The 27069-nt window shown below is 40.0% G+C and overlaps 1 protein-coding gene across 3 annotated transcripts in view; it reads right to left on the bottom strand.

Annotated features, from left to right (window-relative positions):
* Positions 1-13811: 13811 nt before the first annotated feature.
* The window catches only part of Znf800 (zinc finger protein 800), a 46330-nt gene continuing 33072 nt past the window's right edge, over positions 13812-27069 (bottom strand). For all 3 annotated transcript variants that reach the window (XM_036180917.1, XM_036180916.1, XM_036180918.1), the window contains exon 6: positions 13812-15156. In XM_036180917.1, the coding sequence (XP_036036810.1) occupies positions 14997-15156 (160 nt within the window). In that variant the 3' untranslated portion in view covers positions 13812-14996. The remainder of the gene's footprint in view (positions 15157-27069) is intronic.

The following is a 27069-nucleotide window of genomic DNA, read 5'->3' as shown; positions in this document are numbered from 1 at the left end:
TGGCTAATATATGATGGCTAAAGATCCAAATTCATATCCATATGCTTACTCTATGGGCCTTTTACTGACTGAACCATCTCCCCAAGCCCTCTGATTTTCAAATTCTGCTTTATACCCTAACATTTTGTTGTATTTAAATTGACATATTAATTCTTACATCCACACTCTATTCATCCTAGTTGTTGCTGTTGTTGTTGTTGTTGTTGTTGTTGTTGATGATGATGATGATGATGGTGATGAAGAAAATGGTATTGCTCTTTTTGAGACACTGTCTCATTATGTAGCCCTGGTTGGTCCAGAACTCATTATGTAGAGTAGTCTAGCCTTAAACGTGTATAAATTTTCCTGCTTTTGCCTCTCAAGTGCTAGGTCTACAGACATGTAATCAGCCACTGTTCTTGATTTATTCATCTTATTTTTAATGCCTTTCAGAGTCAGTTTCAGACATTAGTACATGTCACTTCTGAGTACACCATTAGTGTACATATCATCAAGTAAAGTTCAATTTTTTTCTAGCTCATTTCTCTTTTTGATAATAACTTTATATATAGCAAAGTGAAAAGTTAAGACATTCATTGCATATTGTCAAGTGCATACCCCTGTCTAACTCAAACCCCTAACAAGTTATGTATCATTATCCTCATTTCAGAGAGTTCCTTTAGATCCCTCTACAGCTAACATACTTCCCCCATATGAGAGGAATCTACTGTTCTGAGTTTTTCATGATACATCAATTTTTGCCTATCTAAAATTTTGCTGAAATAGAGTCATGCATTACTAAATTTTTTGTATGAGGTTGGTTTTATTCCACATAATGATTTGAGATTGATCCATGTTTTGTGGGTACTATTCCTGAGTTCTCTTCCTTTTTATTTTCAAGTAGTATCCCACTATATGTACATACCACAATTTCCCATTCTCCCATAATACCTGGGCTGTTTCCACTAGTTAGCTATTATGGGTAAAGCTTATTCAAATAGATTTGTTTAAGACTTAAAGTAGACAAATGCCTTGATTTCCTTTATGTAATTACCTAGAAGTAAAATTTCTAAGACATCAGATATATTTATATTTAATTTCATAAGCAACCAAAAATTTTTCAAAATTATAACTACACTTTTGCAGAGATCACAGCCAGTGGGCTGTGAGGCACTGGGCAATTAGGGTATCCACACAAAATTTGCCTTTTGAAAATGCACAGTTTATTCACAAAAACATTCCTTATAATACCATGCTATAATAAAGGTTGTGGTAATCTCATGTCAATAGACATCCTGCCAAACAAGAATGATTGACAGGCAGAGACTGCTGCAGGGTTCCACTGAGGAATCTTCTCAATCTCCATTTGCTATGAGGTCCTTCAACTGGAGGATGTCACTGTTGGAGATCCAAGAAGATCCTTGAGAGCATGGGCCAGTTGCTAGCACTGACTGGAGGTATGTGTGAACTTAGCAACAGTGACAGATACTCAAGGACCACTGAAGCTAGAGACACACAATTGCCAGTCTCAAAGTCCCCATGCCTATAGGTTTCAGTGAAGGTGTCTTGGGAACATGGTAATGCACTACTAAGGGCCAACTGCTGTGGATGTCACTCTGAGTAAATAAAGTTCTGATTGGCCAGTGGCCAGGCAGGAAGTATAGGCAGGACAAGAGAGAAGAGAATTCTGGGAGGTGGAAGGCTGGGGAAAAGAGACACTGCCAGCCGCTGCCATGAGAGCAACATGTAAAGACACCGGTAAGACAGAGCCATGTGGCAAAGTATAGACTAACAGAAATGGGTTAATTTAAGATAGAAAAAGTAGATAACAAGCAGCCTGCCATGGCCATACAGTTTATAAGCAATGTAAGTTTCTCTGTGTTTACTTGGTTGGGTCTGAGTGGCTGTGGGACTGATGGGTAAGAGAGATTTGTCCTGACTGTGGGCCGGGCAGGAAAACTCCAACTACAGCCAACTCTGAAGTTCCAGTCTTTGTATTACTCCAGTGGACGTTAGTTTTGTGCTATGCTATTGGAGTTCACAGCTTAGGACTGGTTCACTGACATAGCAATGCCACCCAGGGGTTTATTCACTAGCATATCAGAGCCTACCTTAGGCTTGGCTCATATCAGACCTGCCTGGTGGCTGGCTTCTATCTTGCTAGTCTTACATTATTCCAAGCCACACAAAATGGTTTAACTTACGTTCCTAACAACTTTACATTCCCACTGACAATAAATGTAAATAAATACTTCTGATTATGCCATATACTCATCAACATTTAATATTTCTAGTTTTGGAGTTTTCTTAATTTTTATTTTTATTGATGTATATATATGCTGTGTGGGTACAAATGCCCACAGAGGCCCCAAAAGGCTGGAGTCACAGGCAGTTGTGAGTGACCTGACATGAGTACTAGTGTTCTAATGACCAAGTCCTCTGGAAGAGCAGTGTGCTGGATAGTTTTATGTCATCTTGACAAAAACTACAGTCACCAGAGTGAAGGGAACCTCAACTGATAGAAAAATGCCATCATAAAATCAAGCTATTAGCAAGAGTATAGGCAATTTCTTAATAATGATTGATGGGGGAGAGCCCAGATCACCATGGGTGGTGCCATCCCTGGACTGGTGGTAGTTCTGGGCTCTATAAGAAAGCATGTTGAGCAAGCTTGTAAGCAGCACCCCTCCATGGCCTATCAACTCCTGCCTCCAGGTTCCTGCCCTGCTTGAATTACTGTTCTGGCTTCCCTCAATGACGGACTGTGACCTAAATCTCTAAGCAGAATGAAGTTCTTCCCAAGTTGTTTTGGTCATATTTCATCACAGCAAGAATAACTCTAACTGGAACAAGAAGTAACTTGTTACTCTTAACTATTGAGGTATCTCTCCATCCGCAACGATTCTGGTTTTTATAGTTTTACTCAACCTGATTGCTAAAACTCATTCACATAATTCCCTATCTGCTTTCCTCTCTGAGCATTGTGAGGGAAAAAAAAAACAATATTTCCTTCTATTTTCGAAGCTGATGCAATATTTACCAGGCACTTATTGGGTACTAGATACTGTGTTGAACACATAATGCCTTGACTAGGAACTGTTTTATTAATATTATTTTACAAATAAAGCTACTGAGACTTAGGTAGTAACTTCATTGAGGCCACACAAGTCTGTGAGATCACATGTCCTTGACTGACTCCTTCAAAGTCCTTGGTCTTAGCCTCTTGCTATACCATCTCCTGAGGATGGGGCCAGTGTTAGTTGGCTAGACAGACACTAGCGGGCTTCGAGGCTATTGGGGATGGACTGGGTTAGGGGATGTAGTGGATAGCCATCCCAGCATTGGCCTGGAAGTTCCAACCCCCATTGAGGCTTCAGTAATGATCACGCCCACAAGGCGGGGCAGAGGAGGGAGCAGAAGACCGAGGATCAAGAGGAGGTCGTGCTCTTGGTTCTGGGACGCCGGACACTGGAGGTGGACTGAGCAGAGTTCTCCAGAGAATACCGCCGGACTACCCTATACTTTTGCCAGACCCTGCAACCTACCCCTTCATTTGTAAGCTACCCCACAAAATAAACCTCCCTTTTAACTACGTGGAGTGGCCTTAATAATTTCACCAATAAGGGTTAGTGTAGCATGAATCTTAAATAGTCTTATTAATAAGAACAAACCTGAGGCCAGTTATTGGGGTGAAGGCTGTAAGATCAGAGAAGCAGAACAAGCCACAGCTACCTCACCTCACCAGTTCCTCAGCTGGTCTTGTGTCCTCAGACTGCAAGCTTCTGCATCCTCATTCCAATAGCTCTCAGCTGAACTGGGCTGCTCCAAAGCCTAAAAGCTTAACCAGCCAAATGCTTCTAGTTTCTGGTCTTTACGTCTTATATATCTTTATCTTTCTGCCATCACTCCCTGGGATTAAAGGCTGGATTTCTGGGATTAAAGGACAGTGTCACCATGCCTGGCTGTTTCTAATGTGGCCTTGAACTCAGAGATCCTAGAGGTGTTTCTGTCTCTGAAGTGCTAGGATTAAAGGCGTGTGCTACCACTGCCTATCCTCATGTTTAATATTGTGGCCATCCTGTTCTCTGACCCCAGATAAGTTTATTTTGGTGACACAATACCACAGGTTAGAGTTAGGTTTAGGTTAGAATTCTAAAACAGTTGCTTTAGTCAGAAAAATCAGTTATTTTATAATGGATTTTCTCAGGTTACACAGCCTCAGTTCCTTATCGGGTTCTTTGATTTTTATGCCTATAATAAAGTGCTGATGTGGGCAACTACTGGAGATACTGGCATCTAAGAGGATGCTCGTCCAATTACTTCTAGATGTTTCCTGGGCAATTAATCAAGAGAAGTAATTTCTGACATCCTATTGAATTGAATGCACTGCCATTCTCTCAAACAGCCAGCACACAGCTACATACATCGTGGAGTGTGGAATGGAACTTTTCTGAGCACTAGGAGCTTTCAGGTCTTGTCCTCACAGCTCTTTCTTTCACAGCCTGTCTCTATGGGTACAGATATTGAAAGGACAAGTACCATGTTCATAGGTAATAGCAAAAGTGCATCCAGAAGATGAGTATTAGATAATCTTGTTTGTGATATATAATCATAGACCCTGGAGTAGCAGATAAGTAAAACATTACCTAAGTTTCGGTGTTATTTCATCTTAAACTTGGGTGTGAATATATCATCTTCGGACCCCTGCTAATACTACCAAAAAGAAACCTGCATGGGGCATTCATCATACTATTTGCCTAAAATATAATTTCTACACAGAGGAAATCATGAAAGCCATCATAGGTTTGAGATTGCTATTTATCCCTTTTGGTTAGAAACAATTGATGTTCAGGAATGGCATCAAAGTAAAACTGCAAAGGTAAGGTTTCTAATCTGAGAAATCTTTGTAATTCAGCTCAGAATTAGCAAGCTGGTCATTAAGCACCAGCAGTTAAAGTCTGCGCTTTAAATTTTTTTACCCCCACTTATAAGCAAAGAAGCTGCTTAAAGAGGAACCTGTGCTAATGAGGAAGCCACGCTGAATAAAAACTGAAACCTGACTTCATGTCCTTTACAGGGGCCAACCAGACTAATTGTGATTGTTTGGGGCTTCAAGTCTGGGGTTGCAGTGTTTGGGGCTGACTCTCGCTTGCATTTATTTCCTACTGCTGCCATAACTAATGACCACAAAGCTAGCCACTCAAAACAACACAAATCCCTAAGGTACACTCAGGAAATCCAAAGTTTCATTAGGCAAAAATCAAGGTGTGAGCAGGCCTGTTCCTCCAGGAGTCTCTTCAAAGAGTCTTCCTTCCTTTCCTGTTTCCGCAGACTGTTAGCACCAAAGAGGACGTTACTGGAACCTCAGATTCCGTCGTCATGTCTCCTGTTCCAATTCTCCTGCCTCCTCTTTCACTTACCAGTACCCTTATGATTACACTGGGTCCACCTGGATTGCCCAGTATAATCTCCCATTCTAAAAACCTTTTGGACTCCTTATGACATTTGCTATACTCATAGATCAGTGTCTTACTCAGCCATCATCAGAGAAGCTTCTTCCTACAGCAGATGGGAGAGACCCACAGCCAGACATGATCAGAGAATGAGAGACCTTAGAACATTCAGCCCATAAAATCCCTCTCCCTGTGGAAGAGGGAACCCTGTGGAAGAGGAGGTAGAAAGAGTGGCCTTTGCATAGATATTATGGCTTGCAGTTTGGTGTTTTTTATGGGATGCTTGAGTGAACAAATGAATGGGTCTCATTTCTTATGCCTTCTTTTGAGCTCTTTTCCTTCTCTTTGTTTGTTTTGTCCAATTCTGATGGGTTAGTTTTTGTTTTATCATTTATATTATATGATTAGAGAAAGAAGAACCTGAGTGAGGGGAATCTGCTGCACAGTCCTATTTTCCTCATAAAGCACCAGAATCATAGACCTCAGGGATTCAATAGGCTTCAGGGAACATCTTTGAGGAAGTGGACAATTATTCTACTGACCCCTGAAGAACATCTACTGGCTTGCAGCTGGGAAGTGAACCAGAGGTGAGCCTCCTTGGGCAATCCATGCTGCAAGACTATGCCATGGCACAGGATGCCTTCCTTGTCATGGAGAGAAAGGGAGGGAACATAGAGAGCAGGAATGGGGGAGAGAGATCAAGTCACTGTCCGAGGAAAGCCAGCTTTGGAGGAAAAAGATGAAATGTTCCTGTTCCCCAAGGAAGGAACAAGCAAGATGCTACCAGACCCTCGCTCTGCATGTGGGAGATGAAGGATGGTGTTGATCCATAAACTTCTGCTTGTCTATAATGGAAAAGGTACAAAAGCCCCTTAAATTTTAGAAAGTATTGTATCTGTTGGATGCTGTGGGATGTTCTGTATGTCAAATGTGTTGCTCTGATTGGTTAAAATAAATGAAGTGCTGATTGGCCAGTAGCCAGGCAGGAAGGATAGGGTAGGCGGGACAAGGAGGAGGAGAATTGTGAGAAGCACAAGGCTGGAGTGGGCGACACTGCCAGCCGCCGCCATGACAAGCAACATGTAAAGACACCGGTAAGCCACAAGCCACATGGCAAAGTATAGATTAATAGAAATGGGTTAATTTAAGATAGAAGAAGTAGATAACAAGAAACCTGCCACGGCCACACAGTTTGTAAACAATGTAAGTCTCTGTGTGCTTACTTGGTTGGGTCTGAGCATCTATGGGCCTGGCGGGTGAGAGAGATTTGTTCTGACTCTGGGCCAGGCAGGAAACTCTAACTACAGTTGGATGGATTCATTTTTGCCTATTAAGGTTAACATTTCAAATGTGGGCTTCTCTTTATTTCTTTTCCTTTCATTTTGTCTTTTTTTAACGTGCATTTTCAAATATGTTAGTTTATGGCACCTTGGAAATGAGAAAAAACAAAAATATCATGGTTTCTCAGCTGTTTTGTTTTCAGGAAGCCCTGGAACCCTGCAGGAGAGTATATGACTCCTAAAAGGAACATTTAGTGCAAGATCTAAGGATAATTAAGAAGAGAAAATCAACTATAAATACCTGCCACACCCAGTGGTCCCTCAGCCGATTCACTATACTTCCTGTCCATTGAGAACCTTCGTGGTCCCTTTCTCCTCATGCTCCAACCCACAGCTTTGAGAGCAGGACCCTGCCACACCTTCATTCTGCAGCTCAAAGGAGACTCAGCTTCAAGGTGAGATTGGAGTTTCCATTACTTCAGAGAAGAAGACGTTGACTTGAGAATGTGCTAGGTGGTTTAAAATGAATAAGGAGCCTTCTTTATTATATAACCATGAGTGATAATTCATGGATTCTGCCCAAGTGTTCATACAAGAACAGGGAAAGAATAAGCCTATACCGAGCCATTTTAAAAGCAGTTGAATACCACAGTAGAAATTACTTTATGGTATCATACCTCATGATCACACTATGTAACTCTCAGAGATCAGCCAAGGCTTCTTAGGAAAGACATCAACATGATTTGAGGCAGGCCTTCTCAACCTTGGTGCATTGGACTCAATAGGTCTTCTCTGTGCAGGACTTCCATTTCCTGTCCTGTAATTATAGGACATTCAACTGCACTCCTACCTCATCACAACAGTCAGCCCAGTCTCTAGACACTGCTAAACATGCATGCCTCCCAGTTGAGAGCCACTGTTACAGGGGAAGCACACTGCTTCCTGATGTCACTCACCTAATCTTGATACCTCTGTATCAAGACCCAAAGCATCAGAAACTCTACCTTTCAGTACATCCACTACTTATCCCCTATTCTTCAAATTAAAAGTCCTCTGGTCATCAGAGGCACAAAGATCTTGGGAAAACCTGTTGGTTCCTTGATTACCAAAACATCCTTTGAGCCCATCTTCTCTCCAGCCTTCAACACCAGTTCTCTTTCAGTGATTGCAACTTTCACCCATATATGACAATAAACTTTCCATTGTCATCCTTTGCCTGGTTTATGTCCCACAAGCTCATTTTCCACATTATTTTAGAATTATCTTTTCCCTAAAGTCTTGAAAGATCCACCATCACTGGAAATAAAATAACCAAGTTATTCACTATACACCTGACACTCCATCCATCCTGAGTTATTTCTATGCCCAGACTTTGCCTTGCCTCTTTCCATTAGGCTCCCCCCTTTCATCGACTGGTAAACTCCATTTGACTCAGTTAAAACTCAGACCCACCAGTCCTTGAAAACCCCTCTGTGGGTCACTCAGAAACACTGACATTCTCTTTTTATACTGCAGACAGCAGAACATATCCTTAGCAGCAGATAGATCTCATATATATAATTTTGCCTGCATAAATGTCTGTGCACCACATGTATGCCTGTGATCTGGTGCCTGCAGAACCCAGAAGGCCTGGAGTTAGTTCTGAGACCATGCAGGTACCAAGAACGAACTAAGCACTTCTGGAGGAACAGCCACTCAGATACCTCTACAATCCCAATTAGACCTACAGTTTCTTTAGCCCTACTTTGAGCTGGTGAGTTCATCAGGATAAAGTGGAAGGGGATGCTGTTAGGCAAGATTTCCCTGGATCCCAGGAGCCCAAAATGAAGTCTAAAGATGGCTCAGGCTCCAGGTGGACAAATTCCTCCAATCAACAGGATCTTCTCACTGTCACTTGTCACCAAAGGGCCTGAATAAGGCCCTATAACCATGGTGCCCAAATCAGGGACCCCCATTTGCGTCTGGAGGCAATCCAGGAACTAACTCCTCCCTGAACAAGAGGCAGCCCAAATAAAGTTTTTCTATGTGTGTTTTAAACCACCAAGAGTTAACTACCTTAAGAATCACTTAGCTGATAAAGCAAACTGTTGCCAAAACTTCATAAAAACTACAAATAGGGATAGAGAGATGATGGCTTCACGTCTTAAGAGTACTTCTGCTCTTCTAGAGGACCTGAGTTCAGTTCCCAATACCCACATCAGGCAGCTCATAGCCACCTGTAATTCCATCTCCAGGGGACCCAATGCCTCCTTCTAGCTTACAGGCACTTACACACACATGAGGCTCTCATGTAGATACACACACAGACTCACAAATTAAAATGAAAAATGTAAAACTAACAAGTCTTACTAAAAGAAAGTACTGCGTAAGGAAAAGTTTGAGATACCTATTTTAAAACAGACTTTCCTCTTGTAATGCAGAATTTCTAAAAGACTTGTCTATAAAGAGTAGTCTGTGAACCTCCAGATCTGTAAGTAAGCAGAAAATTTCCAAATTTGAGTGGTATGTGTGCGTATCCATATATCTATTGGTCCTAGACTTCTGAGAATACTATAAATGTAATCAAACAAAATCACTGTTCTCAGTGAGAGTAGTTCTGGAATATAACAGTAGTACTTCTGCTAAGTTTAAGTAGCAGAGGAACTAAACAAAAGGAGCAGAAGGAAGAGTCTTCAAGGGCCCCACATGAGGGGCCAGAAGCAGAGGACCACACCTGAGCAACGGGCAGCACAGACGCCAGCAACCAGAGCAAAGAGCCCCCTCCTTCCTCCACCACTACTGAGATGAGTGTCCCCACCATCTCCACTTCCTTATGCTTTAAGGAAATGTCCATGAATAAACAGAAGCTACTGTGGAAGACACTGAGCCTGCTTCTGTCCCAAAGAAAGAGACGAGGTGTGCACTAAATTGTCTCAGAAGGAAATAAAGCAAAATTTTGACAGTGCTTTTCTTTAGATAATGGCTTTATGGGCAGCTTTTATTTACTTCCTGTACATGAAATATAATTTTTAAAAAATAAACATTTTAAAATTACTTTTTCTAAGTCTAAAAGAAAGCTTTTCTAATGACAAAATTTGAGACAACATCTATATTAAAAATATGCAATCCTTCCTGATTTCTTCTAATTATTAGATGACCTTTTAAATTTCATGTTACTTGATGGCTACTGATACCATAAACATTTTCAAGATCTTTCTTGACTTTTACATGAGTAATTAGGTCAGTGAAGAAATTGCTATTTCAATAAATCATTGGTAGTAGTGATGTCTCCAAGTTCTGCTGCCTATAATTAGAGCCGACACTAGCCAGCCCTGTTGGTGGCATCTTCCAAAGGAGAACTCTATGGTGGTGCTTGTATACTACTTCAGATAAACTCATTTCACAGTTAAGCTCACCTCTTATAAATAAAATTGGCTCTTTATTAAAATAGCAACATAAATATTAATAAACTTATTTTTATTAAAGAAAGCAGAATTAACAGGGAAAAAATTCAGAACACTACCGTAAATTACACGAGTTAAAAATGGAATAGAGACAGCCGCTGTAACAGTAAGAGGCTCCATAATAAAGCCGTGCCCAGAGGTTAAGTTTATAGTCTTATGTCCTATTACTAAATAAGAAATTTAAAAATTATCTAAATCATCAATTACAAAGAAACACTCATAAACCAACAACTAAACTTGTAATAATAAGAAAGAAATTAGAGATAAATAATTATATCGATATAAGCAGAAAAACTAGAGTTAATAAAATATTTAAATGTTGGTGCCTTAAAAAAACTGGCAAGTCTAATGAAAGAAAAGATACAACTAAACACTAAAAAGTTAGGAAATAAGAAAAACACTACAACCACAGATACAGAGAAAAATATTTTTAATTATAAGATAAATATATGCAGAAATCTAACATATTTTTTAATTCTATGAAAATGCATGATTTTTTTTAAAAAATATAATTTTAAAGTTGCTATTCAAGAAGCATGGTTGCCTGTATAGGACAAAACCATAAAAATTTTCAAAATTTTCAGAGAATTATCTTTTATCTTATAAACAGTGTTATGAGGGGGTTTCTCCAAGACATCAAGGAATAGACAGCTCCTACATTATTACTAATTTATACCTAAAACAATAGAGAAATTCCCCTTCTGAAGCTAAGAAAGAAGAATATAAAAATATAAGATTGTAATCTAACTTTTTGTGAATATAAATGTAATAATCCCAATTAAAATGTAGGGAGTTGAATTTAACATTATTATACTTAAAATGTGGGAAAGCTCACCATGATTACAGACTCTATCTTATGCAGAAATAGCTCTGTATTAAGAAATCTGTTAATAATAGTGTATTGGGGGTAATAGACCACAAAATAAAACCAAATGATAACCTCTAGTTGCCAAGAATGTTAATACAATTCAACAAGAATTTCCCCAAAAAATGTTTGGTATATTTGAACCAGAAAATCATTTCCTTTGACTGAAGGCCTGCATTTGAGTCCAGTAGTTAATGTTAAAATCTGGTAAAAATAGGGTTGGGGATTTAGCTCAGTGGTAGAGCGCTTGCCTAGCAAGTGCAAGGCCCTGGGTTCAATCCTCAGCTCAAGAAAAAAAAAAATCTGGTATAATACTGATGGCATCCTAAAAAGTCAGGGAAAGAGCAAAGCTATTACCATCACTTATTCAATGAGGTATAGGCATAGCAAAAGAAGCATGAAATTATTATTTATGCTTAAAGTGACCAGCTATGTAGAAAAGAATCAGTGAGGATTAGTGAGAGTTCTGAAATGTTATCAAATACAAAAATCAATTGACCCTACAAGGAACAACTTTCATAAAAGCTCTTAAAAATGGGGGTGGGGGGGTGGGGAATGATCACAGTCAAATAGCAACAAAATCTAAAACAGCTAAAATATAACAAATAAGTTTACAGCACACTAAAAAAAAAAAAAAAAACTGAAGGACACACAAGATGTCTTTAGTAACCTTGACACGTGACAAGTTCCTCAATAGGAAACTTCAGAGTACAAACTTTACAACTCTTTCTCAAATAACCCAGAATCTTAAAGTAATTCTAAAGAAAATGACAGTAGACTTTCTTTTGGATTTTACCAAAATATAACTAAAGCTTATTGAGGAGAATAAATGAAAAAAATATAGCCAAAAAACAAAAATATTTTTAAAGTAAGAGTAATATGACTTCATTGTAAACAGAGTAAAGCAACTGATACCACGGCAATGGTTAACAGACTCCAGCACAGCAAACACGTGATAAATCCAGAAACCACTCTAGGGAGAAGAGTTTACTATCTGATAAACGCCAACTATTCGAAACAGTAAAAGGATTTTCAATAAGTGATGCTGTAACAACTAAATAAATATTTAGGCCCTTAATCATACCTATGCCAAAAATAAATTCCATTTAGAGAAAATATTTAAATCCAAAAAAAATGAAAATACAAGGAAACAAGCAAATATGCATGTAACACTGACACAGAGAAGATATTTTTAAACATATCACCAAATGCAGGACTCATAAAAGATATTTATTGTTGTGGAAAATACAATGTTTCTGTATATCATAGACATCAAGAATTCAACTGGCACATACTGGAGAAGGAGCAGAATGTCCACACAAACAGAATAAACAAGTGATTAGTGGTTTTAATATATAAATACCTCTTACAAAGTCAATAGAGAGTGAATCTCCAACAGAAAAATTAGCATATGTATTCATTTATCCCTTCAACAGACATTTATTGTGCATCTAATATGCACCAAATTGCTATGGGCAGAGAATGCAGTGTTGAAGAATCCAGACATCTCCACACAGTCTCTTCTTCATACATTCTAGTGTGGGGAGAAAGAAATAAAACAGAATAAACAAATAAATAAGATTACAAATAAACTGGGACAGGAAATGATTGGGAGGTCATGACTACTTTCAATATGGTGCTCCAGGCAGGCCTCTCTCAAAACTCTGCACCCATCAAGAGGATGCATTGTGATGGAGGAGAGCGTGGCCATGAAGGGCAACTTAGAAATCGTAGCATCTATTAACCCCCTGAGGTACAGAAAAGAGCCTGCTTGGCTGGTTGGTGGAACTGGCATGGCCACACATGGTAAACAGTGAGAGGAATACACAAGATGTCAGAGAAATAAAAAAGGGTCAGATAGTGAAGGACTTTGTGAGCCATGGTAAAGAGTTTCAATTTTATTCTACAACCAACAATTTATTTGGTTTAATGGATGAGAAAGGTCACTACCACCAGGTTATCAAAAATGTACTAAAGTAGGTCAAGAACAGTAGCTGAGAGGCCATGCAGGACTAGCTGACACAGAGGTCACGAGAAAAAATGTTGGTCAGGACTAAGTGATAGTACTGAATTTGGAAGGAGGCAGATTAAAGACAATTTTGAGTCAGGCATGATTGTGCACACCTACAATTCCAGGTTAGGAGTCAGAAGCTGGGAGATCACCACAAATTGAAAGCTAACCTACTCTACATAGTGAGTTCCAGCCCAACCAGAACTATGCAGAATGATTCTTTCTCAGAAAAACAAAAAGGACTATTTGAGTAATAAAACTGATCAATTAGATGGTCTACTTTGTAAGGAACTAGTCATAGAGAAGCAGAGGTGGACTCTGGGTTTCTGACTAGATAAACTGTTGAAACATGGTGCCATTTATTCAACTGAACAACTGATTAAGAGGAGGAAAAAGATGGTAACAAGAGGGAGAGGGGAACCTGAAGCTACTCAAAAGGCCAGAGAGAAAGAGACGCACAGAGCTGGGAGAAGGCCGTCAAGCTTTTTTCACAGTCACCAAATGGAAGGTCATTTCCATACACTGTAGCAGGAAGATGAGGAGGTCGGTATACAACTCTTGTTTCTCAGAGAAATAAGAAAGAAAAGGGACACTCTGAGGCGATACATGCATAGAAACAGTAGGCCTAGACGCGGGGACCGAGATGACCATAGGGAAAAGATTTGCAATAATGCGTTGAAAGTAGAAGAGGTTGGTTGGGTTTTGTGATTTTCTTAAAGGAAATGGTCAGCTGTTCCGGTCAGGCCAGTGCGAGGCAGAGGCTACATACAGCCAGGGTTGGTTTTTTTGTTTTTTTGTTTTGTTTTGTTTTGTTTTGTTTTGGCTAGGAAAATAACTTGGACAAAACTGAGGTTTGAGAGAATTGCTGAGAGAAAGGCATGATTATAATGGGCTATGGAATCTGGGCTAGCCAAGGAAATATACACAAGGCACGGCCTGCTCAACAGAAGAAAAATGAGGTCAACGAACAAAGAACTCAGGACAGGAGGATGGTGATCAGAGAATGGAATGTCTGGTGTGTCAGTTCAGGTCCTAGCAGCAGACACCAAGACAGAGGTCACTGTGCAGCAATTGTGTTGAGGGGACACCTGAGAAAGACAAAAGGAAACAAGAGGAGAGAAAAGGGCCTTCACGCCGTAAGGCAGGTCTGACTCACCTGTGAAAGGGAGAGCAAGAGGGACTACAGAATGAAGCCAGCAGTCCTAAGGAAATTTCCGCCAAGAGTTGAGGGGCCCCCACCCCAAAATAGTTCACTGAGGGACCATGAATGTCAAGGCTACCTTGGCTATGACCAGTCTCGGGGAATAGCCCAGGAGAAGCACAGCCTCGATGTAAACCCAGGGGCAGAGTCCCTGGGAAAACAAGAGGACCGGCCAACGCGCCTTCCCGGGGCAGCTTTGAGAGGCACATGATCACCCCTGGACAATGTTCTAGAGAGGATCCCGTTTCTAAAGGTGACAAGCTAGGTTCTTGGAACAAGGACCGACTCCAAAGAGAGGAAGGGTAATTGGAGCTGAAGTTACAGGGAAGAGAAAGCCTCATGTTCAATTACTGTTGTGCATGTCACAAGTCTGTATTTGTTGGCCACCCAAGGGCCAACGAGAATTTAGACAGCAGGAATCTTGGGCAGATGGGCGTGGGAGGTGGGGCTTGATGGGGCCTGAAGGTGAAGAAAACGAAGTTGGCTTCGAAGAACTAATAACCAAAAGAACCTGTGTGGGAACAGGGGGTCATCACAAGGACGACTACGGAGAAGGAGTCGTGTGCGTTGAGAGTTTCCATGAAGAAGAGCGTTGCACGTAGCACTGAGTGGCCCGGCGTCCCGAGGGGCAGGGCAGGCGGCGGCGGCGGCAGCGGGGGCCGGCGACGTCGCCCGCCGAGGCGACGGTGGACGCGGCGTCTGCGGAGGCGACCCGGGCGCCTGAGGTCCGGCGGGGCGCGCGGCCGCGGGAGCGCGCGGCGGCGTCACGGGGCGGCCGACTTGCCGAGGGCGCGCGCCGCGTGCTGGCGCTCCCTGGCGGCGCCGCGGAGCTTGGCGCGGCAGCTGGAGGCGGCCTGGCGCGTGGTGACGGCGCCCGCGGGCGGACGCAGGATGGCGGCGCTGCGGGGCGACGGCTTCGCCAGGCTTCGGCCCCCACGGGCGCAGCGGACCCCAGGGAGGAAAGACAAAGACACGCCGGTTAGCAACGAGCGGGAACCGCGCGGCCCGGGGCGGAGGCGGCGCGTCCCCCGCACCCACCAGGTAAAGCTGCGTCCAGGAGCCCGGCACCCCGCGACACCCCGCCGCACCCGCGACACCCCGCGACAGGCAGGGTTGCCGTCACCAAACCCGCCGTGAGCTTGACCCAGAAATTCTTTTCTAAGATGTTCCCTTAAAGAATAGCTATGAATGCAAATAAAATTTCAAAGAATGTTCAGTGCAACATCCATAATAGAAAACGGGGAAAGGGGAGGAAGGAAAATTGAAAATTTTTCATATCCAACAATAAAGTACTATAATATTGCAGTGCGAACTAACTTACTAATAAAATAATGCTGTGAGATAATAGCTAACAATATGGGAAAGTAGTCAATGACAAAATCCATTTTATCTGCATTTGTAGAGTGTGAGCGTATGAACTTGTGTGGTCAGACAACACAAATTTATAAAATGATGGAGAAAAACCACAACAGTGTGTTGTTATTTTCAGGTAGTAGGCTGAAGACAGTCTTTATTTTCATTTTATTTATGACTCCCAAAATTATACAATAAGTATATTCCACCATTAAAATAAAAAATTAATGATGTTTAAATTTTATTCCGCTTATGAATTTATGAAGTCATATAGGGTAGCAAGGTGGTAGGCATACGGAGATTTTAAAGAATGGGCTCACTGAGATCACCTACCTTCACTCTAAGCTCTGTAGAAATCACAGTATTACAGAGTACTTTATCCCTTAAACTTTTAACAGTTAATCAAAATAACTGTCTTTTATAAAATTACACCTTATTATATTCTGGTCATTTCTACTTTGAGGAAAAAAAAGTTTTTGGGCTTTTGACAGGTTAATTTCAACTTGTAATTTCCTCAGACTTCGGAACATGGTAAGCCAGAAAATGGAAAAATCTACCATGATTTTGGAACAAACATTTTAGATATCAGTGTTTCAGTTTCAGTAATGGTGCCTGTATCTGAAAGCATTCAATCTAAGAAAAAGTAAAATATTACATGAACTATTGGCTAACTATTGGTCTTTTAGGGAATCTGTTTTGCTAAATTATTCCAGGGAACTACAAAGGGGATAATAATATCAATGTGTGCCAGGCTTTGTTATTAGATAGAAAATCCATTGTAACATAAGCTTCAAAAATGTTTTAAACTAAAAAGCAACCTCAGATTTGTCAGATGGATTTTACTCCGTGATAAGCAAATCAAAGGTTAGATGTTTATGGGCATGTGCTCTGTTGTTTAAGTTAATGACAGAATTAATCACACCACCGCGAAGTTTCCTGCCTTCTCAAGGTTTTGGATAGAATTATGCCCAGAGGCATAACTTTAGTTTAAAAAAAAAAAAAATCACATACCAGAAATAAAATTTACAAAGAGAACAAATCCTAAGAAGCCAAACATTTGTGTCAACTTCCTGAACAAAACAAAGGCTGTAAAAGCTTCAGAAGAAAGCATTAGGTCTTAAAAATCTAACCATCACCAAAATATGTCAAGTTAGTTACTTTTAATTTTTTTTTAATTGTTTACTGTTATGTAGTCCAGGGCATGTGGAGGTCCAATAGCAACGCCTGGGAGTTGGTTCTCTACTGCCTCCATTGGGTTCCAAAGATTGAAGTCCGGCTGATATGTCAGGCTGGATTAGCAAACACCTTCATCTGCTGAGCTATCTCACCAGCCCTGACTTCAATTTAATTTAACATTCTGAAATGTGTATTATGTCTTAGGGGCTCTGCCCACACAATAACAGTAGATAGATAGATAGATAGATAGATAGATAGATAGATAGGTAGGTAGGTAGGTAGATAGATAGATAGATAGATAGATAGGGAGGGAGGGAAGGTAGATAACATAAGGTCCCTATTTCTGAGGATTGTCTAGAAAACTAGTTTCCCAGTATTAGGATGAGTCAGACTCCAAGGCTAACCTGAATCCCTAAAGCGCACTGCAGACCTGCCAGAGCTTTTTTTTCTCATATTCTTCAGATGAACCTTCTCATTTCCTGTCATTCATTCCTTTGCTCGGATTCATAAAAGCATCCCACTGTCTGCACACTAGATGAATCAATAGCTGTTAACCTTTGAGGAGAGCCAAAGATCAGCCTGAGGCTCTGCCTAAAAATGTCATCCTCCAGAAGCTTGCACAGAAAGGAACTAGAAACCGACTTCCTGAACACAAACATGTGAGAACAAACAGCTGCTTCCCTCACATTGCTACTTTTCATATGTGGCGGGGTGTGTGCAATTTAAAAGGTTTTAACTGCTCAGTACTAAGTCTTGATGAGATTTGATTTACTTGATTTAGTTAAATCTGTGATCTGGCCTATAATACTGTAAATATCCTTCATCTTTACCGTCAATTGGGCCATTCCCCCTGAGGCAACAAGTACCAGAAACCTTGGCTCACCAAGGTATGTAAAGCCCAAACAGAATGTCATACAGTGTTCTTGCCAAGTTAAGTTAGCCTGTAGAATTGGACAACCAAATTCCTCCCAGACGCATGTTAGAATCAACACATTTTTTATCCTCTCCCATCAAGTTCAAATAAGTGCTCTGCTAAGTCAGAAAATTTCTGTGTGCTACAGAGAAAATATATTCTGTCCTACTTCTTGGCAAGACCTCTTGGAAAGACAGTGGCTGCTGCTGATATGCAAAGTAATGAGATACAATAATGTGTGCCAGTCCTTTGCTCACCAAAGTGGAAAACCATGCTATGTGCCTGGCATCACTGGTGCACCTGAGTCTATCTATTATGCCTTTTTCCCTCCATTGGAATATTTACTTAAGTGGGACTGAAAGCTAGAGCAAATAGTATTTGAGGATGCTGACAGTCTTTTGCTGTGGAATACCCACAGTTTGAAATGAATTTATTTGCTGATACTAAAACAGACATGGAAACAAAATGGATGCACTGGGAGGCATCAAGTTTCATTCAGTTACATGCTAAAGAAAAACCTACATCAGTTTTCTCTTATGGATCATTATTTTAGAAAATTTGAGCCAAAATATGTTATTCTTTTTCCCTTAAATGTTTCCCACCTGTGTGCTTTCCTTGTTACTTAACTCATTAAAGGGGGAGGGGTCCTCCTACTATACAAGTTCTCATTTTCTCTCTACGTCCTGCTGCCCCTACACACACACACACACACACATTTTCTTCTCTACCATTTCCCACTCTATTTTGCTTTACTTAAAAAAACAAAAAACAACAACAACAAAATAAAACAAGTCAATCCTCTAGATGTGTGGAGAAGAACACTAACAGCATTTATTGTTGATAGGGTGATGTCTGGCTGGTTCATCTGAATCATCTCTTCTGTATTCATATTCATACAGAAAGTTTTGATTTGCCTACTGTGTTTGCCAGATCAGCAATGTCATTGTTGCCTGATGAATTAACCAACCAATGTGCTATCTCTACTCTTAGAATTCCAATCATTACTTCACAACAGTGTGGCCAACTCGCTACTCTAAGACACTGCCTCCATTTTAAAAATAATTCTCTACTATATAAGAGAGAATTGAAGCAGAGCTTGAAATAAAAATGAATATGGTTCAATGGAAGAATCACAATGAATATCTACTCAAATAAAACACAAAATCAAATATATTATGAAGCCAAGAAATAACATTAAGATCACATATCCCAACAAATTAATACTATAGATGGACGAAATATGGGAATATAGTATTTGGGTACAAGAAACTAAAATTTTGGTAACTAGCAGTAATAGCTGCTGTATAAATTTCTCTTAATTTTTAACATCGGCATGATTCATTATAAAATAAATCAACAACCATGACTTCTTTGTCTCTAAAAGAAATGTGAACAGTACATTATATTAAACAGGAAATGATTTGATGTGATATACTAGAAATAAATCATTATTTTAAAGTGTATTCACTTGGCTTAGCAAAAACCAAGTGCCTAAATGATATGTAAGTGGAAAGTTCATGGACCAAAAAATAAAAATACCTAGATTCTATAATTTTCAGGTATACTTTTGAACATGTCTCTTAAAAAAAGATGCCAAAACTATGTATGATACAGTGTAATTTGCATTAGGATAATGTATACATGTATATATATGGTTGCATTATATAAAACAGCTCTCAAAAGCCCTAGACACTGGTTACTGCCTGCCTCTTGGGGAAGGAAAAAAAAGAGAATGGATGTGGTAGAAAGAAAACTTATCTTCCTCAGCATCCTTTCTGCAATGTGCTTTTTCAGACATAATGTTATTACCTAACGAAACAACCCTTACAAGACAGCTTCTTTCTCTTCAGTAACTACACATGACCTGGGCAATCAATTTTCTCCATTTAAAAATTAAGTTACACTAAGTTTCTACATCTCCATCTCCATTTCAACAGAATGATGGCTCAACAGGTGTACATGAAATGCCAGCTGGCAAGAGAAAACCATACACCTTACTTTGTGGCAGCTTACATTATGTCATTATTTACACTTCTGCCCACAGTTTCCATGAAGGCTATAAAAACAGCAGCGTAATCAAGAGTCGGGAAGAAAATTCAGGTTTGCAAACTTGACAGTGTTTTCCTTCTTTCTAGTCTGTACCAAGTAAATTGTGGGTAAGTGTACATCCAAACTATTGCCTCCAACATACACATCCCAATGAATGAACAAATCATAGATGTACATACAAAGAGGTTGACTTTTATGATAGTTTAAAATAAATCCTAAAATAAGAAAATGTTGAAACTCACCCTTTTCATACCCCAGAATCTCCTAAAACCATTTATAATCTTCTTAAACAGAAGATAATAACTGAAGAGATAGTAAAGGTAGAAAGGTATAAAGATAGTACTAAGAACAACAGTGTATGAAGAAGGCACTATAAAGAGACCAAAACTCAGCTGCTTCCTTGCAAGGCAAGGAAAATGGGAAGAGGCCTGATGGTTGATTCATTTATAACCACATATGCCATTGCTTTAAACTAATGGATAGTCTTGGTCTCCAAGGGCTAGATTCACAAGGACAGCAAAATTAATATGAATACAATATTACTAAGAGTAAAAGTGAAAATAAACAGAAAGGCAGATACTGAAAGATCAATGGAGGAAGATGGCTCTGTGGGCTAGAACAGTCAGGAACAGATTTAGAGAAAACAGGCGTTGAAGTCTGTATGATCAGCAGAGCGATGGTGACACCAGGAACAAGGGGAAGAAATCAACAACAGGAATCTCTTCTAATATGATGAAGCAGTATTAAGATGATGATTCAGTTTATCATGGCTTGCTTCTAAGTAGTAAGCTCATTAAAAATGTTCAAAATTATTTTCTCAAATTTTCATTAGAGAATGATGGCATGCTAGTAATAGATTTCCGCTGACTTCCAGGGGCGGAAGAAATGGCTCGGTGGCTAAGAGCACTTGCTGCTCTTCCAGGTGAGCTTGGGTCCTAGTGCTACACACACTGAGCAGCTCACAACCACCTGTAACCCCAGCTCGAAGCCATTCAACACCCATCATCCAGCCTGAAGATACACACATGCATGTGTACATATAAGCACATACACATAAATATAAATAAAAAATATTTTTTTAAAGAAACCAACTGTGTAATTCAACTACAAGATTAGCATGCACCTAGATCCACTTTTTAATAGGGCAGAACCCTAGGCATGAGAAAACTGTACTTACACAGAATGTTTGGCAACCTTTCCCAGTGTTTTCTTGCAGGTACCTCATATTATTTCCTGTCATAACCTTCATACTCAGAAATCAGCTCCACCCAAAAAGCACAAAACCAGGAAATCAAGTGGTGCCAGTTTTCCATTAATATTATGTACTGGGCCTGCTGAATGAAATAAACTCTGGGTTTTTACTACATGAAAAAGAAAGTCATCTAAATTAATATAAAACAACAACAACAACAAAACTTCTGTCTTTGTCATCTGTTGATCTTACAAAGAAAAGAAAAGAACAATGTATAAACAAGTATGGGCAAACTACACATTGATGGTGGTGCTCACTATGAAAGGGACAAAGAGTGGGTGTTCTATTGTTGATTACATACTGATAAACCTTGCAAGAAATTTCCAAGTGAAATTTCACTCTAGAATGTTGGCAAATGGGTGAGAAAGAACAGCATGTATAAAAATGCCACAAAGCAAGTGTTATCTTCAAGTCAGAAAATATACTCTAAACTTTGACTCTACGGATTTTTGTTATACTTTGAACACCTAAGCATACTATTACATCTATAATCATCTCCTAATGCTTTGCTGGAATGTGGGTTGGTATATGGAAGCCTGCTTGGAGGGACAGGATCAGTGTTCACAAAATTAAATGTTTAAAACTATAGTAAAAGGTTATAGTTATAATACAGTTCAATGATACAGCAGTCTGCCTTGTGTTATGTGATGGGGATATCAGGCCTTTATGCTAATATTTAATGATTAAGTCAAAGTTAAAACATAAAAGAAACCATTTTCAAGGCATTAGAACAGAAAGTTATAATTTTCTATAGATTCTGCAGCTTTACTCTGTCATCTAATTCGTGTCTGTTAGCATTCTATCGCTGAGCTTAAGTTTTAGGGTCTCAACTCATCCATAAAACTTACTACTGGGACTTACACACACACACACACACACACACACACACACACACACACACACACACACAGTCTCCTGGGAGTTCTTCCCTTTAAACTCGGATATTTAAAGTCAGTCCCCAAAAGTGGATAACTCAAAAGGTATGCAGGCTTGCACTTCCTGTATTAAATGAGTGGAGTTCATGACACAGAGTTGCTGACTTCTGAAAAGCTGTATCTTCCTGAGGACCTTGGCCTAGGGTAAACAAGCTCCTTCATGTCTTGAGACAAAAATATCCATCTGAACTATTGTATTGTTCAGCTCCAAGATCAAGGCAAGTTTTATTGCTAGGTTTTTCCTTCAGAAAGGTAGAACAAGGAAAGAATAGTGAAGTCCAGAGGAATGTATGTGACAATGTATGACCCACAGTCTAACATCTAAGAATTCATCATCCCAAAAGATGCAGCTCTGAAAAATAAAACTAGTATATTTCAGACATGTGTTCAGCTTTTAATAGCATCTTTTCCCCTTATACTCTGGCTATGGATACTAATTAATCATATGGATTATACTCTAAGTACGCATGTATGGTGTGTGTTGTATATGAGTTTTAGGAGTATGTGGCCATGCATGCACATGCAGTGACCAGAGGAGGATGTCAGCTGTCTTCCTCTTCTTCTGTCCATCTTATTGCCTTGGGACAGGGTGTCCAATTGAACCAGAAGTCTGCAATTTCAGCTAGGCTGGCTGGCAGCTACTAGAATCAATCTAGCTATTTCCACCTCACAATACAGGGTTACAGGTACATCCAGCTACTCCTGGCTTTTTTCTACATGGGTCCTTGGGACTCAAATTTAGGTCCCTGTGCCCTGCCCCTACTTGATGCTGCCTAAGCTGAAACACAGGCCATTCCTGTCTGGTCAGAGGCATAGAGACTGTTCATGGAAAATACCTACAGTTCAAAACTGTGGGAATCAACAACAACAAATTGTTCATTCTAAGAACACCAACATATTGTTTTATTTAAAAACTCTTTAAAGGAGTGGTCTTTTAAAGTAAGTGTCAGAGATTTACCTCAAAAGCCCTCTGAATAAAATGCATCAATTAATTCATATCTCATGCTACTATAATTTATGTACCACTTTTAAGGTAGTATCAAATACACTGTTATATAAGGGGAGGCAGACACAGAAATAACCAGTTCTTGTTAAACACCATTTCTCAAATGAACCATTAAGATAGAAACAGAAACTAGGTGTTACCCCAATGACCAAGTAAACCAAAAGAATGCAAGAGGTAGCAGATACATTGACTCTATTTTTCTAACTGGTAATTTCTTCAAAACCTGTGGCTTCCACATCTACAGCAATACTAATGGACCCTAAACATCTGCCGTCGGCAGTCTCTCCTGACCACTAACCTGAATGATCTAGAGAAGAACCTCAAACTCAACACATTGAAAAGTTAATTCATTCTCTCTCCTCCTTCTGAATTCCCTACCTTGGAGAATTCTGCCCAACCAGAATGCTTGAAACTGGAAATCATCAAGGTGCGTTTCTTGTCTCCATTGTTCAGAAAATTCCACTCCTGAAATTGTGTTGGCAGCCTTCTTTCTAGTCTCATTGCCATTGCCTATGCACATTACGTTCACAGTGCTGAAGCTTGTTCATAATTAATTTTCCACCACATACGTCTTTGCACTCTACTCCACATCTGTCTCCTCAGTGCTATGAGAAGACCCCATTGAAAATCCTTCAATGGCTACTCCTATCTTGAAAATGTAATTCAAAGTACTTACTGGGTCTATAACATCTTAATTTGGCCACTGTCTAGTCTCATATCCTTCATTTAATCTAAATGTAGTTAGATTCTGGGAATTTTTTGTGCCCAACTCTTTCAAAACTCAAGGATAAGTTTAGGAATTAGAAGTGACTTTCCCAACCCCAGCGTGCCTTGAGATGACACCTTGTGTCCTTACAGTGCACCACTCCTCACTCTCAAGACCTGAAAGGAGCTACAGCAGACCTGTATCGCCAGCACCTGAGTCCACCACATGGAAAGCTGGGCTCAAGGTGTCTACAGATGAATGACACAAAACAGCAAAAGCTGTACAATATGCTTTCGATAGCTGAACGACTAACTGCTGGGGGTGGGGGTGTTAAGCAAGACATGGTGGCGCATACCTGTAGTACCAGCAGTGAAAGACTGAGGCAGGAGGATTTGAGTTCAAGTCCTGCCTAAGCAGCACAGTATATTCCACACCACTCTGCACTATACAACAAGATCCTGTCTAAAATCAAAACAAAGAAAGTATAATTCACTTATTACTGTAATACTAACTTCACTGTTGATACTTTAAAGTTTCTTTCACCTTTTACTCATTAACGTTTAAACAGAATTTTAATCTCTGAAAGGGAAATAAATACCAAACTTCGGACCCAACTAGTCTGACAAGTAATAAACTCTTTCATTAATGTGATACAAAAGTGTGCATCAGTCAGGAATCCGGGTTAACTGGGTCTAGCAAACACCTGTGTGAGTACATGCCTAGGATACGACCTGTGCATCAACAGCAAGTAAACAACTTTCTGCACCACCCTATAAACCCACTACCCTGCAGACAGAGTGGTAAACTTCCAATCATGTATCACAGTCCCCAAACAAAACTAGATTTCTTTTTTGCTTCCAGATTTTTCAGATGTGTTCAGTAGAGAGGTAGACATAGTTTTACAGTCTTTCACTAAATTATCTTTGCTGATAAGAATTTAAAAGAACCCAGCCAGGCAGTAGTGCCACACGCCTTTAATCCCAGAACTCACTCAGAGGCAGAGGCAGGCAGATCTCTGTGAGTTCAAGGCCAGCCTGGTCTACAGAGTGAGTTCCAGGAGAGCCAGCTTCACAAAGAAATCCTGTCTAGAAAAACAAAACAAACAACAAGCAAACAAAAGAAAGGAATTTGAAAGAACCTAATTTCATGTGAGCTGAAGACAGGAAGCTGAAAGGATCTGGGCCTATTGATTAATGACAGGAAGTTTATACAGTTTTTAAACACATAACAGGCATATTGATCCAAAATCCAAAGTCAGAAACTTTTTGAGTGCCAGTGACAACACAAATAGAAAATTCCAAAACCTGACCTCATATGATGGATCACAACAAAAATGTAACCACATTAAAAATAGTAAGTACCTGCAGGTTATCTGTACAATGTCGATAAAACCCAAACGAACTTCATTTTTGATGTTAGATCCCATAATTAAGGTATCCTATTGTTTAATACGCAAACGTCTAAAACCCAAAAGCATCCCAAATCTGACATACTTCTGGTCTCAAGCATTTAAGACAATAACTTATACACAGCATCACCCGCCACCACCAGAAATGACAGTATATAGTCAAGGAAAAAGCCCAGGTATCTGTTGTTTCCAGTTTCAGTTTTCCATAGGAAATTCAAGTTCATATCCTGGTTAAACAACCACCCACTAACATAACCCAAGAAACTGGCTTTAGATAATTCCTTTAAATACCAAACTCCTCCTGCACTTTGAAAGTAAGATATGTATTCACAGTACTGCAGGCATTCTGTAGTGTAAGATACAGCAAATAGTGATTTGTGTCTTTATAGAAACTCCTCTACACAAGATGAATAACCTCCCTCTACAGAAAAGTTGAGGTCAACACAGAAGAATGCCTGTTTCTAAAGCAGCAGTTCTCAACCTGTGGGTTGTGATCTCTTTGTGGGTCAAAGGACCCTTTCACAGGGGTCACCTAAGACCATTGGAAAACAGTTATTACATTAGGATTCATAACAGTAGCAAAATTATAGTTATGAAGAAGTAACGAAAATAATTTTATGGTTGGGGGTCACCACATATGAGGAACTGTACTAAAGGGCCGCAGCATCAGGAAGGTTGAGAACCACTGCTCTAAAGAGATCCACAGCTGAAGAGATGGCTCAGTGGTTAAGAGCACTTGATGCTCTTCCAGAGGACTCAGGTTCAGTTCCCAGCACTCACATGGCAGCTCACAAACTGTAATTCCAAATTCCAGGAGATCCAGAGCTCTCTTCTGGCCTCCATAGGCACCAAGCATGCACATGGTGCACAGATATACATGCAGCCAAAACACCCAAACACATAAAATAAAGAGATCCACCCACACTGACTCTTTGTTGGAAAAAAATACATTCTAAATCATAAAGTACTGCTAGCACAAATTTGTGGGATTTTTTTTTTAACAACATGGTAAGAATTAGCTGAGTGAAATAGTATTCATACTACTCAACCCAAAATGAAAAAAGTTTCACAGGCTGTAATTGGAGCCATGAAATCCAAGTATGCAAATGTGTTTAGAACCTAAATTAAGTCATAAATGAAGACAGAAATTAGCAATGCTTCTCTCAATAATAAATAAATGGTCATGGGATCTTTCTGTAGCAGTTTTTCAGCTCACTAAACTCACAGTTTCCATCCAAAACTCATTTCTTGCCCAAATACTACTTATTGGTTACATATTGAGTAGCAGCTGCTGTACTGGGCATCTAAGACATGGGACAAAAGGATATAGCCCCCTTACATGGCCTTTTGAGTACAGTTAGGGAGACCCCACCACACAGGTAATTATAAAGCACTGCAGTAATTGCTACATAGGAAAAAACACAAAGTGGGACACTAAGGAGACAGCTACTACTGCCCTGGAGACAGGGAAGGCAAGTCTTCAGAGAGGAGATGGGAAGGTAATAGATGGTAAGCTCCAAACATGAGGCCACAGTGTCTTCTACAGAGTGTGGCTCAGGGCTCTTGACTTCAGAGAGCACCCGGCTCCAGGCTGAGGCAGCCACCATGTAAGCACAAAATGGTCGTGAGAACAGTTTTATCACCTTAGTCGTGCTGCTAGTGCGGGTAGGAAACAAAGGTGACCCCGATCAAGAAAGGGCAGGCCCAGAACAGGGAGGGCAGGGCTGAGATGGTAAGGGGTTAGAGTGGCTGAGAGAAAAATGAAATGGTTTGCAGGAAGAAGTCAGGCTCTCATTTCTAAAGTGAATAACCAGGAGGACATCACGGTAAAGGAGAATATAAAGGGAAATAAAGTTTAAAGGGGAGATAATTCAAACCTTATAAGATTAGGAAATATAAACACAGCTCAAATGAAAGACATGAAAAAGTCTACATTTAAACTTTTTCTTAAAAATAACAAAATGGTATTTTTTTCAAGCCCTAAAATGCTTGGTACAGACCTCTTGGCACAAAGTAGTGACTCAAGTATACTTAAAAGA

Source organism: Onychomys torridus, chromosome 3, assembly GCF_903995425.1.
Source record: "Onychomys torridus chromosome 3, mOncTor1.1, whole genome shotgun sequence".
Classification (NCBI taxonomy): Eukaryota; Metazoa; Chordata; class Mammalia; order Rodentia; family Cricetidae; genus Onychomys; species Onychomys torridus.
Note: the sequence above shows the minus strand (reverse complement) of the source record. Positions and strands in the feature narration are given on the sequence as shown.